Source organism: Microsporum canis, genomic scaffold, assembly GCF_000151145.1.
Source record: "Microsporum canis CBS 113480 supercont1.1 genomic scaffold, whole genome shotgun sequence".
Classification (NCBI taxonomy): domain Eukaryota; kingdom Fungi; phylum Ascomycota; class Eurotiomycetes; order Onygenales; family Arthrodermataceae; genus Microsporum; species Microsporum canis.
The window spans coordinates 1318456-1335100 of NW_003299169.1; the positions used below are offsets into that span (position 1 = coordinate 1318456).

General features: G+C 47.8%; 7 protein-coding genes across 7 annotated transcripts; 6 read left to right on the forward strand and 1 right to left on the reverse strand.

Annotated features, from left to right (window-relative positions):
- Positions 1-476: 476 nt before the first annotated feature.
- On the forward strand, positions 477-1232 carry MCYG_00485 (uncharacterized protein; the record flags this gene model as incomplete). The annotated part of the gene is made up of 3 exons (XM_002850335.1): positions 477-611; positions 682-812; positions 875-1232. 3 exons carry the CDS (start codon positions 477-479, stop codon positions 1230-1232), a joined length of 624 nt encoding a protein of 207 aa, XP_002850381.1.
- Positions 1233-1851: 619 nt separating this feature from the next.
- Positions 1852-2479, forward strand: MCYG_00486 (conserved hypothetical protein; the record flags this gene model as incomplete). The annotated part of the gene is made up of 2 exons (XM_002850336.1): positions 1852-2320; positions 2385-2479. 2 exons carry the CDS (start codon positions 1852-1854, stop codon positions 2477-2479), a joined length of 564 nt encoding a protein of 187 aa, XP_002850382.1.
- Positions 2480-2885: 406 nt separating this feature from the next.
- Positions 2886-4493, forward strand: MCYG_00487 (DUF500 and SH3 domain-containing protein; the record flags this gene model as incomplete). Its single annotated transcript, XM_002850337.1, has 3 exons — positions 2886-2988; positions 3294-3397; positions 3462-4493. 3 exons carry the CDS (start codon positions 2886-2888, stop codon positions 4491-4493), a joined length of 1239 nt encoding a protein of 412 aa, XP_002850383.1.
- A 1366-nt stretch (positions 4494-5859) lies between these two features.
- MCYG_00488 (conserved hypothetical protein) lies at positions 5860-8693 on the forward strand (the record flags this gene model as incomplete). Its single annotated transcript, XM_002850338.1, has 3 exons — positions 5860-5898; positions 5960-8482; positions 8544-8693. 3 exons carry the CDS (start codon positions 5860-5862, stop codon positions 8691-8693), a joined length of 2712 nt encoding a protein of 903 aa, XP_002850384.1.
- Positions 8694-9041: 348 nt separating this feature from the next.
- MCYG_00489 (uncharacterized protein) lies at positions 9042-9923 on the reverse strand (the record flags this gene model as incomplete). The annotated part of the gene is made up of 1 exon (XM_002850339.1): positions 9042-9923. The coding sequence occupies one exon, from the start codon at positions 9921-9923 to the stop codon at positions 9042-9044; it is 882 nt and encodes a 293-aa protein (XP_002850385.1).
- Positions 9924-10273: 350 nt separating this feature from the next.
- MCYG_00490 (conserved hypothetical protein) lies at positions 10274-13862 on the forward strand (the record flags this gene model as incomplete). The annotated part of the gene is made up of 7 exons (XM_002850340.1): positions 10274-10386; positions 10448-10723; positions 10796-12451; positions 12571-12667; positions 12723-13574; positions 13682-13788; positions 13850-13862. The coding sequence occupies 7 exons, from the start codon at positions 10274-10276 to the stop codon at positions 13860-13862; spliced, it is 3114 nt and encodes a 1037-aa protein (XP_002850386.1).
- A 464-nt stretch (positions 13863-14326) lies between these two features.
- On the forward strand, positions 14327-16529 carry MCYG_00491 (catabolite repression protein creC; the record flags this gene model as incomplete). The annotated part of the gene is made up of 6 exons (XM_002850341.1): positions 14327-14347; positions 14369-14534; positions 14604-15654; positions 15720-16005; positions 16066-16315; positions 16408-16529. The coding sequence occupies 6 exons, from the start codon at positions 14327-14329 to the stop codon at positions 16527-16529; spliced, it is 1896 nt and encodes a 631-aa protein (XP_002850387.1).
- Positions 16530-16645: the final 116 nt, after the last annotated feature.

Sequence of the window (16645 nt, forward strand, 5' to 3'; positions counted from 1 at the left end):
CCTAGACTTTGCCGCAAGACAAGAGGTGTTGGAGGTCTGTTCCCTGGATGAATACCATAATATGCAATAGGATGACAATTCCACGGCCCTACAATACTCCCCCGCCATAATCAAGGCATCAAACTTGATCAGCCGCGGCGCATTCATTGCAACATCTTAGATACTGTCCAGTATGATTCATACTCTTACAGCTGGGGGCCAATATCTAACAGCTGCGCTGTTTGTTCATACCCGTAATCTCCGAGCTGCGCGTAGCTGAGTGACACTGTATTTCTCTTTGCCACATCTCACGTCCTAGAAAAAGGGCCCGGTGACCGTAGCCTACTGATGAGATGCCTGATCTATAAAAGGGAGAGTCAAATCCTCTATCCCGTTTTACCTTCTACCAGACACTTCCAGCAGACATCTCTACACTGTCCAGCTCGTGCAGCCTTCATCTCTTCGTCCCGCTTCCTCATCCAGCTTCTTATTGCAAGATGATGTTCCCCAGCAGCAAGCTGCTTGCCTTGGCTTTAACTTTGGCTGGTTGCATTTCAGCATCTCCAACGCTTCACCAGAAACGTGACGGCGACGGTGATAATGTTATTATCGGCTATCGAGCCGTTAGCAGTGTATGTCTTCATCTTTCTCAGCCAAGATATTCTAGTCAAGGGTAATTCAGTGCTGATTTGAAACACATAGGAACAAGCCGAGATGTACAGAAAAGCAGGCAAGGTTGTTTTCACTGGCGCAGAAGCTGGAACCCAGATCGGCGTGGGCGTTTACCTCACAAACAAGCCTCGCGACTGGAAGGAAGATCAGTCGTGGCATTGGTCAGTGACTATAGCAACGTACCTAACAATGACTTATTCTGAATCTTTATACACTTCCTTAGGCGCTGTGTGATCACCGCGAACGCCAAAGTCGTTGAAAGGATCGCCAAGGTGTGGGTGCCTAGGCGTATCGAAGGACGCCCTGAACTATGGAACAACGTCGGAGCTATCGACGAATACATTGAAAGCCTTCCTCATGGCTATGACCCCAGGAAGACGATGCGCCTAAGCTACATAACCGGGTATGGAGACCGACTGCAGCTATTGATCCCCGAGGGCCTGGTAGACGACCCGGAGTTGAACCTAACGCCCCACTGTGAAGATAACCTCGAATTCTTCGATGGATGGAGACACGTCGACTGGGAAAAGGAGAAGATCTGGACAAAGAATTCCGGAGGGAGCAAGGAGCCGGGCAACTAAACTTGTGTGGATGTGGCCATCTTCAAGTTGCTGCCACTATGTAGAAACACATCGCTGGGAAATGGAAGCAGGCCTTCCTCTTCTCACTCACTCTGATATTCTTTATTGGCTTATTTTCTTCATGTGTCACTCTTTCGCCGCGTTTTATCTTGGCTTATTTTATTTGAAAACCAAAAGGTCCAACAAACGGCTTTATTGCTTGACCACCAGAAATACTAAAAAAATGTACTTGCAGTTATTAGTTAATCTAAGATATAACCCTTGCTATTGTTATATTTATGCTATTCGTCATAAATAGTCACTCCTGCTTACCCCGCATCCAACAGTTAGTTCGGCTATATATCTACTCGGTGTACTCTTATAGACTTGACCTGGCAGTACTACATATAAGCTTGAACAGCAGCTGCCTAATTGACATCATCATTTATACATTGAGACACTGGAAGACAGAGCAACATGGCTGAGACCATTCGGTCAATTCTTTGCGGTAAACATTGGAAAATAGACTCGCGCAGCTATGTCAGAATTGAATTTTTTGAGAACGGCACTGGCGAGGTAGGTGTATCTTGAACTTGTTTTTAACACAGATAACTAACATCTACCGCTGACGGGCTAAAAGATGATATTTTATGGGTCGGCGATGAACGTATTTATCGCGGCAGAGACTGACTGGAGCGTTACAAACCCAGACATACTTGATCAGACCGTCCATCAAGGCGACACCAGCGGGACGTCCCTGCTAGCAGAGTTCAATCTCAACCTTACTCTCACAAAGCGTGCCCTTCCCGACAACGCCGAATATACGATAAATGAAGCGCGTCTAGAAGAAAGTGCTTTTAGACCAAAGTCCTATAATGTCCGCCTCGAGAGGGGAAGCTTTATATCCCCCCATGATATGATCGATGGTAGAGTGTATCCTCTGACTAAGAGATACGAATTTCGCCTAGCCTGTGATAAAACACTATATCCTCCCACAGAGGACTGGAAACCCTACTGGTTACCTATGCGGAATAATGAAATCGAGGGGTGGAAGGACTTTTATTCTGGAACAATGGAGTTGGGAGATGAGTTTGAAATTTGGGACCATAGTAAACATTCGGAAAGTGCCAAACGGAGGACAAGGGAAGCTAATGGAGTAGATTAAGTTACTAGAGAGCTTCCTCGCTTTTTATCCATCTTTAGTTGTATATAATGATATAAAACCTTTCGTTGTATTTAGTCCAAACTTCAGAAATATCACTGTATAGCCTGAAAATCTTGTTTTTTACAACAAAATTAATAATTAAAAATATATAAGAAGGATAAATAAAATATTAAGGGGAAAAGTTATACTAACGAGTTGCCTGATTTCACAAAGTCATGCGAGGAAGACACTTCAGGGGAGATTGATAGCCCTAAGAGTTCAGTCGTCAGACAGAATATGCGCGTAGTCTTAGGGGTGTTTTTTCGATCTCCAAGCGGGAGAGCAACGACATGCTATCAATCTAGGGTCCGAAAGGAATGATGATGACGGTCTCAGGTGTACAAGCCTCTATATGTATACACGGAGGGCGTTCAACATACGTACCTACAAAGTAGATCCATGTTGGATCCAGTTGGCCTTGGGAGGGTCTTATAAGCCGGTTTAACTAAAGTTCCGATGTCTCTGCCACCATGGAAGAGCCCAAGAAGAACCCAAGAGCCATGGCTGGCATCCGGCTGTTCCACGGCTCAACCTCGGACTCCTGGATTTTATTATCCTCGACCCTTCAGACTGGTAAAGAGGAGTGACGGCTCCAGGCCTGCGCCCTTTTCCTGTATATATATAACTACCGTATATAACGAAGTGCTCCGAATTTGGTGCCTCGGGTTGACGGGCGGAGACCATATACACGAACAACGACAGCACTAACACAGAACAGACATAAGAGACGAGATATAGATTGGAGGCGAAAACTGTTAGAAGATGCCGCTGGGATTCAACAGTCCGTTGCCTTCTTCGCTGGGCAGTATGTTATAATCCTACATGTCTTCCCTGCATGATATCTGCAGAGTAGCTGACCCATACGTACCGGTAAACAGGCGAATGTCGAAAGGCCAGCAAGATCCTTCTCTCTTTTATCGACCCTTCGGAGTCGTTTGGGCCTGAGAAGGTCATTCCACCGGAGATTTTAGGTCATGCAAAGGTCGGTTTTGCCTCCCCGCCGAAGTGATAAGCAATGCGTACCTCGAGTCTAACATGGTCCACAGGGTCTGGCTATCCTTACGGTGGTAAAGGCCGGGTTTGTAGGCTCGGCTCGATTTGGATCTGGTGTCGTCGTTGCCCGGCTTGGAGATGGGTCGTGGTCTGCCCCGTCTGCCATCACAACCGCAGGAGCTGGTTTTGGTGGTCAGCTCGGTTTCGAATTCACCGATTTCGTTTTTATACTCAACGATTCAGCGGCCGTCCGAACGTTCAGCCAGGCCGGCTCGATAACCCTGGGCGGAAATGTCTCTGTCGCCGCTGGGCCTGTGGGACGGAATGCTGAAGCTGCAGGTGCGGCGAGCATGAAGGGCGTGGCGGGTGTATTTTCATATTCCAAGACCAAGGGCCTGTTTGCCGGTGTGAGTCTGGAGGGCAGCGTGCTTATCGAGCGCAAGGAAGCGAACGCGAGAATGTACAATTCGAACATATCTGCCAGTCAGCTGTTGAACGGTGCGGTGCCGCCGCCGCCCGGCGCGGAGCCGCTGATGGCGGTGCTTAGGTCCAGGGCGTTTTCGGGCCGCTATGGCACTGCGTATGCAGAGGGGATGTACAACGATGTCCCTGTCTATGACGACAGGCATGCTGCTGTCGGTAATATGGGGTTCGGGGCCAGCAGGAACAGATCCGCCTCAATCAACGACTATCAGTATAGCGATAGACCGCACCGACACAGCACATGGCAGGACAACCCCAACGATAGACAGTACAACGCTGGTCTGAATCGATCCAACACTGTTGCCGGCCGCGCTAACCCGCATGAGACATTTGACAGCTTCGGTCAGCGAGGAGGCTTCGACAGCCGCCCTGCCCGTCCAACCGCCCCCAAACCGGTATTCGGCCAGAAGCCACAGCTGGGCAAGGACCAGGCCGTGGCCCTCTTCACCTTCAACGCAGACCAGGAAGGCGATCTGGGCTTCAAGAAGGGCGATATCATCACGATCGTGAAGCGTACGGAGAAGCAGGATGACTGGTGGACCGGCAAGATTGGAAGCAGAGTCGGCATTTTCCCGAGCAACTACGTCGAAGCTGGGAAGTGATCCATCTATCTTCTTTCTCTTCCTTTGCGTTTGTTCCCTTTTTCTCTTGACTGAAAATAGACATCCTCCCGCGAGCTGCTTTGACGACTTATGGCCCTCGACCTTTGCTTTTTCTTTTTTTTTTTTTCGCTGTCCCTCTTTCTTTTCTTTTGCAGGCGTCTTTGTTCATATACTATGCATACCTTGTCCATCTCCTGTTTATATCATCAACCGTAACTTGAAACGTTTATCTTCTCTATGTCGTTGTACAGGCCCACGACCCCGGCCGAACGGCTAAGATTAAGGGGCATGTCTAGTGGGAGCACCGGCGGAATAAACAGGTCCTCAGCTCGTCTCTCCGTGTCCGACTCGGTAAACCGTTCCCATAGTTCGATCTGGTCTTCGGTCCTGTCCAGGCGGCCATCGTGATAACTAGTAGACCGCAAAGCGATATCAAGCTGCGTGACCATCTCGCCTGCTCACGATCACAACCTCCGCAAGTCACGTCGTCCAGTAACTCGAGGATTCTCCCACCAGGCGGACCGTACTAAGCCTTTATACTCTGTAAAGTATCATATCAGGAGTGGCCATGCTATAAAATAAGGTGGATAGTGGTTGTTGAATCTAACCCTGTGGCTGCATGGATGGTCTCGTGTAGGCGTATATACATGACCAACGGCCGTCCAGCGTCTTCTTCTCCCTATCTCAGGCATTAGCAGGCGTCCTTTTCTCCTCTTCCCGCCGTCGTCTTCTACTTCTTCTCCTCCTCTCCTTACTGTGAATATTCTCCTGCCGGTCCCTGGAATGCAAAAGCGCTGGGATGTTCCTTGTGCCCGAACAGTAAACCCACAAGTCGAATCAGAGAAGAATTCTTAATATATATAATAAAATCAGAAGAACAAGAACCGTCAATAAATAATACTTGGTCCTTATTATGTTTAAACGGGCAAAAGAAGGTGTGTGATCGTTGTCGAGCTTCACCTTTAGCTCTTCTTTGCCTCTTGTAAGTCTTAACCAAGTCTTTTTTCTCCCATCTTCGTCTTCTCTTCGATCCTACAATATCAACTGTTTACGAACTACAACAACTTCTACCTACCCTGTTCCACGCCGTTAATGGACCTGATATAGCTGGCCTCCTTTCGCCTTCTGGGCCTTCGATCTTCTATCCTGCAAGTTCTCCTGCGCCTGTGTCTCTCGCCGTGCTGCTGCTGCCGTTACTCCTGCTCCTCCGCCGTCAACGCCTCCTACAAACCCGCCTTCGCTCTACATGCTTCGATGACACTGTACAATAGCAGCTCTATCCCCCGGCGGAATATCCCCCAGTCGGCCTCGTTTGCCCTGCTCCTTTTCTTTGCACCCGGAGTGCCCTCTTTCTTCCCTCGTTAGCATGCAGGTAGGGTCCCGCGCAACATCTCAAGTCCTGGTGGCATGGCCCCCTTTCTTTTTTTTTTTTGTGGACAGTCTCTCGTTCTTCTTTTCTTCTTTAGATACCCCTTGGAGATGCGTTGAAGATTGGGCTATTCCAGACAGGGCCACGTCTATATCAGTGTTTATGGGGGTTACTGACAGTTTTGCAGGCCTCTACAGATACTTACCGCCAGCCAGACACCCGGGGCGCTTCTTCTAGGCGCCTGGCACATCTCTCCATCAGCGACGACAACCACCATGTTACGGAGGCTATTGGATACATGTATAATGATGCCTATGACGGCAGTGCCGGTGGGAGCGGGAGTGGACATGGGAATGGGAGTGCGGGCTCACGAGACTCTAAACGTCTGAGCTATCTGTCGCAGGAAGAAAGCATATCTACGAATCCGATAAACCGCACCGTACAGTCATCTTCGTCCCCAGGTTCAGGTTCAGGTTCCAACGTTAATAAGGACCGCTTGCCTCTGCCCACCCGAACCGCTTCGATAAACGGCGTCAACGGCCATGGAACCTCATCACGTCATACACTCTCTCCTCACGACTCTTCCGGCCAACAATCCCCCAACCTGAACCATTCTCCCTCCTCTGACGGGACCGTTTCCTTTCCGCTCACAGACATAGACTGTCAGTCTGATCCGGCAACAGTCGCCCAGGAGCTCAGCAACCTCGCTGCCCTCCGCCGGATGTCGATGGACGTAGGCTCCTTGGATCCAGATTTGCCTTCGTTCGGCGGCCTAATGTCTTCTATAGCTCCTTCTCCGTCTGCTGACGAGGACGACGCATCACGCCTCTTCTGGGTGCCTGCGCATCTCCACCCCGGTCTCGCCCCCAAGGAGTTCAAATCCTTCCTAGACAGCAAAGCGGATCAGATAAAGCGGAGGTCTGGGGAGATCTCGCCCACAGAGGGTGCAGCGCTACTACAGCGTCAGGGCTCAGCCAACAGTTTGATGCGCAAAAAGTCGTTACTCTCTCGGCAAGTAGATAGCTCAAGTGTCGGAAAGGAGGACTCTTGGTCGTCGAAAAAGTCGAGTTTAGAAGCCCTGTCCGAGGAACCGCAAAACCAGTTTGGGAATTTTGCTGATGAGGATGCGCCGATCCTCCCACCCGCGCCACCGGGCTATAGTCTGCGCCGTTCCAGAAGAACAACATACAGAAAGGGCAGCTTGAAGGCAGGCGAGCGAGTGCCTCATTCTAGAAGAGCTGCAAGACAGTCTGATATCAGTCAGTCAGAGGGTACGGGCGATAGTTCAAGCACTAAACGATCGTCTACGCCTACTGAAGAGCTTCCTATACTGGGGCTGACCAGGGTATCCACAGATCCAACAGGATATGATAATGCAACCAACTACTCCAGGCCAGCCCGGACAAAACCAGTATCACTGCCCTCAGGTTTGCCTCCCTCGGGGGATACTTCAGACCACACACCGGCTCGTGCTAGTGCACCATCACATACCCAGCAATGGACACCACCATCCAACGAAAAACCTGCCGTCTCTCACCATCACTCGCACTCGCAACCACAACCACAATTGCAAAAAATACATCCCATCGAGCCACCCCGAGCAGACTCCCTCCGCTCAACAAGTAGTAGTGCCCAACAAACACAACCATACATCCCAGAACGAAATTCGTCGCACCATCCACCGCCCCAGCCGCCACCCCAGACACCATTACCTACAGAACCTACAACACGGGCATCGAAGAGAGCAGGTCTTATCATACCAAGCAAAGAAGCTCCCCCAATTAGTGAACCCCCACCCAAGATTGTCGCCCAAACCCCCTCCCATGTTCCGAACGCCATTCAAGAACGGCGAAAATCCGACGAAAAAGAAAAGGATAAAAAGAGTAAGGGCAAGAAGGACTCGGAAGGTGTGAAAAAGTCAGGCTGGCATTGGCGTCGTGGTGCATCCGAGGAGAAAGAAAAGGAAAAGGAGAAGAAGAAGGAAGAAGAAGCAAAACGCAAGTCCTCCAAATCATACAACAAGTCCGAAAAACCTCATGATAACGCTCGTCTTGATCTCCTCCAAACCTCCATCGATGGGCAGCCTGCTGCCAAATCCAAAGAGAGAGAAAGCCTTATCCTCGACCGCCCAGATATCATCGACGAAGAACTTCGTCCTTCCCGCAAAGAACAGCTACGGAAATCCTCCTCACCCCCTCCCAAAAAAGAAAAAGAACCATCTCTATTTTCCTCCATATTCGGTGGCAGCAAGAAGAAATCCAGTTCTCATGATTCTCATTCCCGCAAACACTCCCGCTCACGCATCCGAACTCCTTCACCCGACATCAAATATTATAACCTCAAGGCAGATGTAGACTACAACTGGACCCGTTTTTCAATCATGGAGGAACGCGCCATCTACCGCATGGCACATCTCAAACTGGCCAACCCCCGGAGAGCTCTGTATTCACAAGTTCTCCTGAGCAACTTCATGTACTCTTATCTCGCCAAGGTACAGCAGATGCACCCCCATATGGCCCTCCCTACGTCACCGGCCCAAAACAAAGCGAAGAAAAAGGAAATGCAGCAGAACCAGAATCACGCCCAACACAAAACAGACGATTATTCCCATTATCAAGAGGTATGTTTATCACTACTGTCCCACTTACCTAGTACATGAATATGTCTAATACCTTCTTCAGGGCCATGATCAGGATTCATATGCAGAAACTGGCGATCCGCAGATGTACGATTATGACCTTGATGACGGATATGAGCAGTCGCCCCATTCTTCAAAGCATGGATACGATTATTCAGAAGGACGGACAGAGGAGCACGATGGTATGTGGTAACGTAACCCGGTATATATGTAGCTTGGTTACGGACCCGATCCTGCGCCATTTGCCCTGATAAACCTTCAAGCTTCTGTCTATATTTTCCCTTATTCCTTTATACTGTACTCGCCCACTCCTGGGGTTCTGAGACAGGGTCATACACATTAGATATTCTACCCATTTCTCCTTTTTGTTTTCTACCGGTGGCATAGCGGGGCCTTCTTTTTCTTTCACCTGGCTTCTTGTTGCAATCGTATTAATGCATGTTAAATGGTTCTGCTGTGTACTCTTCATCTCTCCTTAATCCATGCCGTTTTCTACCCAGTTCATTCCCACCTCGACTCAGGCTTCTTGCCTGTGGGTTTTCTATCCGGCCTGCTCATAGTCGGCAAGTTCTGATCCAACCTCTGCCCAGGCCCACTCGGCAATATCGATCAGCCTTTCTTTAGTAAATATGAGATCTCCCTCCTGGTCGGCTGCTGGTTCACGCCGAAATATTTTTTTAAATGATACCACCAGGCTTGAGCTAGCAGTAATATCACCTCCTTTTCTTGAGACCTCTACCCTCTGGGTTTGCTGCGCTGATTTTCTATATGACCGGGTGGTCCTAGCTGGCTCGGAGGCAAGCTCCCAGACTGCGAAATCTATATGGGCGCAATCTTGGTCGAGTTTCGCGGTGATTACCACCTCCGTGGCTGACCCTTCAGTCTCGAGCCACCCATGAGCGTCGCTGGCGAGCTTTTCGGCCTTCTCTGACCATCCAACCTCTAATACAAGTGTTGGCCACTGTTCCCCGTCAAGAACCCATGATAAATCTGGCTCTTTCACGTAAACAAGTCCTTGTGTCTCATCACGACCGGCTCCCAACTCCCCTAACTCCTTACGTATCCCCATTTGGAGAAGCATCTCTGTTACATGCCTCCCTATACGTTGTGTAAGCCTCTCATGTGAATGCCCAACCATGGTCTCGATTATCAAAGTCTTCTCATGGATATTTGCCGATACTCGCGGGCCTTTGTCTTGGTATATACTGTCAAACTCTTCAAGGACTGTATCTGGGATGCCCAAAACTATGAGAAACGGGCTACAGGTGTTATCTCTATAACACTCTCCGGCCTGGGCCTCGATTACGCTGTGTAGCTCCTCCATGTTGCTATATTCAACCCGGGGTGTTCCTTCTGGGAGCCCCTCCAGTAGTTTCCATCGGGGTATACCGCGCGGTGTAGGAGCAACACCGAGTCTCGACATTTTAGACATATTTTCCATGGCAACAAATATCTGAGCTATAAACGGATAAACATGTAAATATATCGAGCATTTGATATCAAAAATCTCGCGTGCTGATATGACGTCATGTGGAGTCCTGAGAATAAAGTTATCCTTGACTACCTTATCTTGTCCTCTTATGAATATGCAGAAACAGCCATACTTTGTGTACCTATTGCATTGGAGGCTTGCCGGAGACCTGGCCATGAGAACATATCTGTACCGTGCCTAGAGCAGCAGACACAAACCGTTGTCCACTCAATGGGGGTTCAACACCCGAGGAGCCTGCGCAATTACCAAGTGGACGAGCAACGGCGCAGAAGATGGGAAAAATGAACTGGAGGCAGTGGGCTCCGAAAGCAAAATGGAAAGCCCTGGGGATTGATAGGCACATCGCCCTTCAGATGCTGAAAGGCGGTTTACCTCCGACAATCGTGATAGCAATGTAGGTTGTTTTAGATAACTACCCCGCCAAGGGAATGAAACACGAATTAATCGATGAACAGGCATCAGTCCAATCTTGTATCGGGAGTTTCATCGAACTATGGTTTCCTATCTGCGATAGTTGCTGTGCTGGCTCAATGTCTCCTGCCCCGCGCAAGATTCACTAAAATTATAATATACTCGCTTGGTTCATTGTGTGTTTCGGCCTCAATATGCTGTCTGGGTGTATATTGTGTAGTGAAAGCGAGGGAGCACACATCACCTCCTGGGGCACCGCCCGGCGAATACAATAGTAGTGCTTGTGCGGTGGCTGCCATTTGGTTTCTCTTTGCTATCTGGTAAGATGACATCGATTTAAACCCGGTAGTGCTGGCTACTTGTGTTTCCTACTAATAAGATCTCTGAATTAGGCTTGTAAACTCCATCCGTGCCTATAGACCAATTGAGCTTCAAGCGCCAGCTTCAACCTTTTCTATTTTTGCAGCGATTACTATGACCAGGGCAGGCGTAATTGGTTCGCTCTCCACCGGGCTAGAAGAAATTAGACGCTTGCTTCTAGCATTCTTAATTGGCTTTGCCACCTCAGCTGGTGTTTCTCTATTTATTCTACCTACAACAAGCCGAAGCACTTTCTTTCACTCAATAAAGGATTACCCAGCGATCGTGAAGGAGATACTTGATGCTCAAGTTGCATTTGTGAAATGCAGTGAGGACGAAGGACCATGGCAGATCACACGCCGAGCTACCATAGCTCGGCGGAGGACCAACACAATGCCAAAGTCGCACAAAGACAAAGCGAAGAACGATGGCAAAGAAAATGAGTCTTCTGAAAGCAAGTCAAAAGCTACACAGTTGAAAAGTGCAATCCAGAATCTCTCATCAATTCAGTCTTCAGCCAGTGCTGAACTATATTTTGCAAAGCAAGAAATTGCCTGGGGGAAACTCACAGCAGAGGACCTCGAGACCCTTTTTGCTTTGCTTCGTTCTATTTTGCTGCCTCTTTCCGGTATTTCTATGCTTCCAGAAGTGTTTCGGAAGTTAACCAAGACAGTGGAGGCCGCAGATTTGGCGGAGGTTCCCGTGAATGATTACGGTTACCGTCCAGTGGTTGGTGGACGACCGCCTCTAATGCCTGGCGAGTCGCAATATGAGATGCCAGAAATTACAGAGCACTTTGTCCATCCACTTTGCGACAGGCTGGAGACAGCTGCTGGTCTTGTAGAAGCAGGCTTCCAGCATGCATTCACGACTTTACAGTTAATAAAACCTCCAAAACGGCATGGGGCATCTTCCAACCCTCAGGATGAGGAAGCTCCCGAAGATAAATATGTACCTGGAAATCCTCGGTTTGCTGCTGAATTTGAACGGAAATTAGACGAATATTTTGCTCTGCGAAAGCACTTGCCCGAAAAATGGGCTACTCTCACCGCATTCGCTCCATTCCATGCCAGAGGTAGCATTGCGCAGGAACCTCGTACTATCCAAAAGGAATTTTTCGTGCTGCTATTCATTGGCCACCTTCAAGATATCCTCCTGCAAGCTGTACTGGAACTGGTATATTTCGCAGACAGCAAAGTTGCCGATGGGTCCATGAAATCAAAAAGACTTCATTTCCCTAAACGAGAAAGTGTAAAGCAATGGTTTTTTGCCAGTGATCCAGAAGAAAAGGAAAATGAAAAGGACGATAACACAGCAGAGAAAGAAAAGCAAAAAAAGGACAGCCATCCCTTGAAAGGACGAGATCCGTTAAAATCTCGATACCCTGACCCAGAGCATATGCCGCCCACAAACACCTGGCAAAGAATTGGCAGTGGGTTGCGAGCGGTATCCCATTTCCTAAGTTCCGAACAAAGCTTATTTGGAGTGCGGGTTGCAGTTGCAGCGTTTTGCTCTGCAATTCTTGCATATTTACAGCAAACCCAGTCATTCTTCTTCCAGACTCGAGTTATCTGGGTTGTTATTGTCACTCTTATTGGGATGAACCCTACGAGTGGGAATTCTCTTTTTGGATTGATGGGCCGAATTATAGGGACTATATTGGCAACAATCCTCGCACTAGTTGTGTGGTATGTAGTCTATGAACAAACAGCAGGTATCATTGTGTTGGCCTATGTTGCCAATTGCCTTCAGGTTGGTATCTCCCCGCTATCCATTTGGGGCTTATTATATCTTTTATACTCACCAGTTTAAAGTACTACCCTTACCTTAAAAACCCAAGATTTATCGGTCCTACTATTATTGGGGTGATTACGTTTAATCTCATAATCGCCTCTGAGCTACTGGTATGCATCGCCTGCCCCTATGTAAGGTATTTTTTTCGACTAACACGGCATCAAGTCTCGAAAACTCGGGGTTGATAAGGTAGAAGCCGCTGGGTTACCGTACTATCCGACTTATCTGTTTGGGCCGTATCGATGTGTGGCCGTTATAGCCGCTTGTGCAATTTCCTTCTTCTGGATTATATTTCCCAGCCCAACTTCAGCGGGATCCCGAGTCAGAAAAAAATTAGGCCGCAGCCTTTTTGTCCTGGCAAACTTCTATAGCTGCATGCACACCTCAATTGAGGTCTGGATAAACCAAGAGCAGGGAGACATTAATGACAGCCAGTCACCCGGTCGACTCCTGGATCATGCTAGGACCAAGCTGTTAGCGGAAGAAATGGCTCTCTTGAAGAGCTTGAGGGTCTTTAGCGACTTCACACGGTATGAGCCTCCAATTGGAGGTCGGTTTCCAAAGGAGACTTATGACAACATAATTTCGGCAATTCAAGCTATCTTAACGAGCATGGATTTGATGGCACTTGCAACAAGAAACCTGGAGCGAATGTCAGGACACTGCTCAACTAGAAGCACATCGCCAACTATAAACAACCATATACCTGGCACAATCAGGAACCGGAGCATGAGCACAGCGTCCAGACACCAGGTAGCCGAGGGAGAAAGATGGATCCAAAATCTAGCCAAAGCAGCCAACTCCCCAGAATTTCGTTCCGGAGTAATCACTTCTGTGCTATATCATCTGTCAGCTGCTGTAACGAACTGCCTCTGTCTGCCGCCATATCTGGCTCCTCCACATCCATTCCCACTAGCACGGAGGTTACGCAATATTAACGAAGATTTACTGAAGTTTAAGAACGTGGAAAACCCTTCATTTGCCGCTATAATTGCGATTGAGGTCTTGAGCTCCATGGTGAGTTCGAATTTGAAAATATTGATGAGGTATGTCTCCTGATACTTGACATTTGTCTACCAATGCCAACGCAACTTTCTCTAGTGATGTCAAACTACTTGTGGGAGAACTCAACTTTGATGTATATGTTCGAGAACACCGGCGCCACATGCAAGAGGAGGGGCATCGCTAAGACGAGACAGAGCAGTGAAGGGAGATTGAGCCTTGCTGTTAGGTATTTATTGAAGTCTTCCTTTTTATATCTCTTATAAGGTTTGAGCTTATTAAGATCTTAGTCGTTTCACGTGACAGCTCTTCCCGCTCGGGCCTCCATCGGCTTTCTGAAGGGAAAAACGACAAGATGAAGTTCAACATTCTTTTTGCGCCTTTACATCCTGTAATATATACGAGGGTCTTCACCGTTGGATTCAGTTTGATATTTAGGCGAAGTGTATGAATTACTCCATGGATTACAGGTAATTGCATTTCTATCCATCATTTCTCATATTTCCCCAGTCCAGGCTTATTTCCCCACGTCTTCCTACTCCGCATCCAACAGCACCTCGACTTGCTATCCAAAGAGACAAGTTAGAGAGCGAGGGTATCTACATTAATTTTTAGAAGAAGGATTTATCCAGGAATCTTTAGGATCCCTTTTAAATATTATGTTGTGAGTAGGCACTCTTCTACCAGTCTCCGCTCTACTACGGCGCTCCTCGCTACGTCTACCTTAAAGTCGGCTTTTGGTTGATGAATTACTGAACTTGTTTGTCATGAGCTACAGCAAAGCAGTAGCATCATGATATAGTTACCAGACAGTCGAGCTGACAGCTCATAGCTTTCTCCCCCCTCCTACGCCTCGCTATGTAAACCCAGTCGCATACGCTGCTGGTACATCAAATGGCCTCCCAGTTCCCATAACCGAAGTTATCAACGTTATAAAACATCCAGAAGGAGGCTGCCCTTTGCAAGTTGGTGAAGGTAAGCTGATCATACAGGCTCCGGATCCGTTCTAATCAGCGCAAGTGGGCTAATATTAAATACCATCAGGGACATACGAGCTTAGAGACGACGTTCACCTCGCTACGCCCCCTCCGCATCCTTCCGAACCTCCGGTTATAAATCCAAATCCCCTAGCGACCGGGCCTACCCCGCCAACTGTAGGCGTGAAACTCTCTCTAGTGACCTTAAAACAACACCGCAGTGGGGCTCAGTTATATAAAACAAACACTCGGACGAGCGTAACATCAGATCTACGAAGCGTTAATGAGAGTGATAGTGGTGGCCGCTCATCTACTGAACAACGTGTGAATGGATCCGCCCAGGCCCCTCCGTTTGGAGAGGGTAGCCTTGCGCTGATCAGCAATGGTGGAAAGGATACCTCTGGATCAAAGCGTCGAAAACCAAAAAACAACATTCAGAAGAGCGGCTCCTCGTTTATTTCACGGGTTATCCTTCAAGATGCCATGTTAAAGAAGGTCTCCGAACGGACTCATGACAACCCCTTTGTGTTTGCCAACCTTAATCGATCCTTTCAATGGCTAGACTATTCCTCTTCAACGAAACAGGACTTTCTAACGAAGATTCTTTTCACAAAGGCACATATTCTTAGTCATGATGTAAATCAGATAACTAAGAGTATGAGCCATCTTGATCTGGCTATGGGATCTTCGGCAGGCGACATCCTGTGGTACGAACCTTTCTCGCAAAAGTACTCCCGAATTAACAAGAATGGGGCTATAAGGAACTCCCCGGTGAATCACATTAAATGGATTCCAGGATCTGAGAATCTTTTCTTAGCTGCGCACTCCGACGGATGCTTGGTAGTCTATGATAAGGAGAAAGACGATACACTATTTACACCAGAAGACTCAGACAATAATCCCTCGCTTTTAAGCGAAGGAAGTGGAAGCAATGCTCACTCATCTTTATTCAGAATTTTGAAATCAGTTAATTCGAAGAACCAACGAACTAACCCAGTCGCAGTTTGGAAATTGTCCAACCAGAAAATCAACAGTTTTGCATTTTCACCAGATAATCGACATTTAGCTGTTGTTTTGGAGGATGGGACTTTGAGAATACTTGATTATCTCAAGGAAAAGTATGTTTTTCTTTATTATACTTATCTATATATATCTATATATATATACTAACCGGTTCACTCAGGTTACTCGACTTATATACGAGCTATTATGGTGGCTTGATATGTGTGTGCTGGTCACCAGACGGAAAATACATTTTAACCGGCGGTCAGGATGATCTGGTATCAATCTGGTCCTTCCCGGAACGTAAAATCGTTGCTCGTTGTCAAGGTCACAATTCCTGGGTTTCATGCGTCGAATTCGACCCTTGGCGATGTGATGATCGGACCTACAGATTTGGTAGCGTTGGCGACGATTGCCGACTCCTTCTCTGGGACTTCAGCGTAGCTATGCTGCATCGGCCCAAGGCGGTAAGGATATATATGGATTTCACATGTTCAGGTATGAGGTGGGCTAAAGAATAAATCCAGGTTACTACACGTCCTCGAAATAGCCCACAATCTCCTACCCGACCTCACGCAGACAGCCTTACAACACGAAATATACGTTCAGATTCTATTCGACTAGAGAAACCTGCGGATCAAACACCCATAATTCACCCTGTTGAGCCGCGAGCAAGAACTGCACAACTCCCCCCAATTATGTCGAAAGAAATTGGGGACGATCCTATATGCTGGCTGGGCTTTTTGGAAGATTCTATTATGACTTCTTCACTTGAAGGTATGTTGGACTTATTTCGCAGAAGATGGATATTTCTATTTTTGCATTTATATTAGAACGTGAAAACTTATGTTTATTTCATCGGGATTTAGGTCATATTCGTACTTGGGATAGGCCAAGTGAAACTGCCAGTGAACCGAATGCTTCCACAGCCGGCTCTTCAGTAGCCGTTGGTTCACTCCCCCGGTCAATAGATGGTGTGCACGACTTGTAAACACATTGGACGGCAGGTAAGTTGACTGATGGCGTACAAGGTATATACCACGATCTCATACGTCTACATGATATCTTTTTTGCCATCTATACCCATAAACTGGCCGTTAACTGACA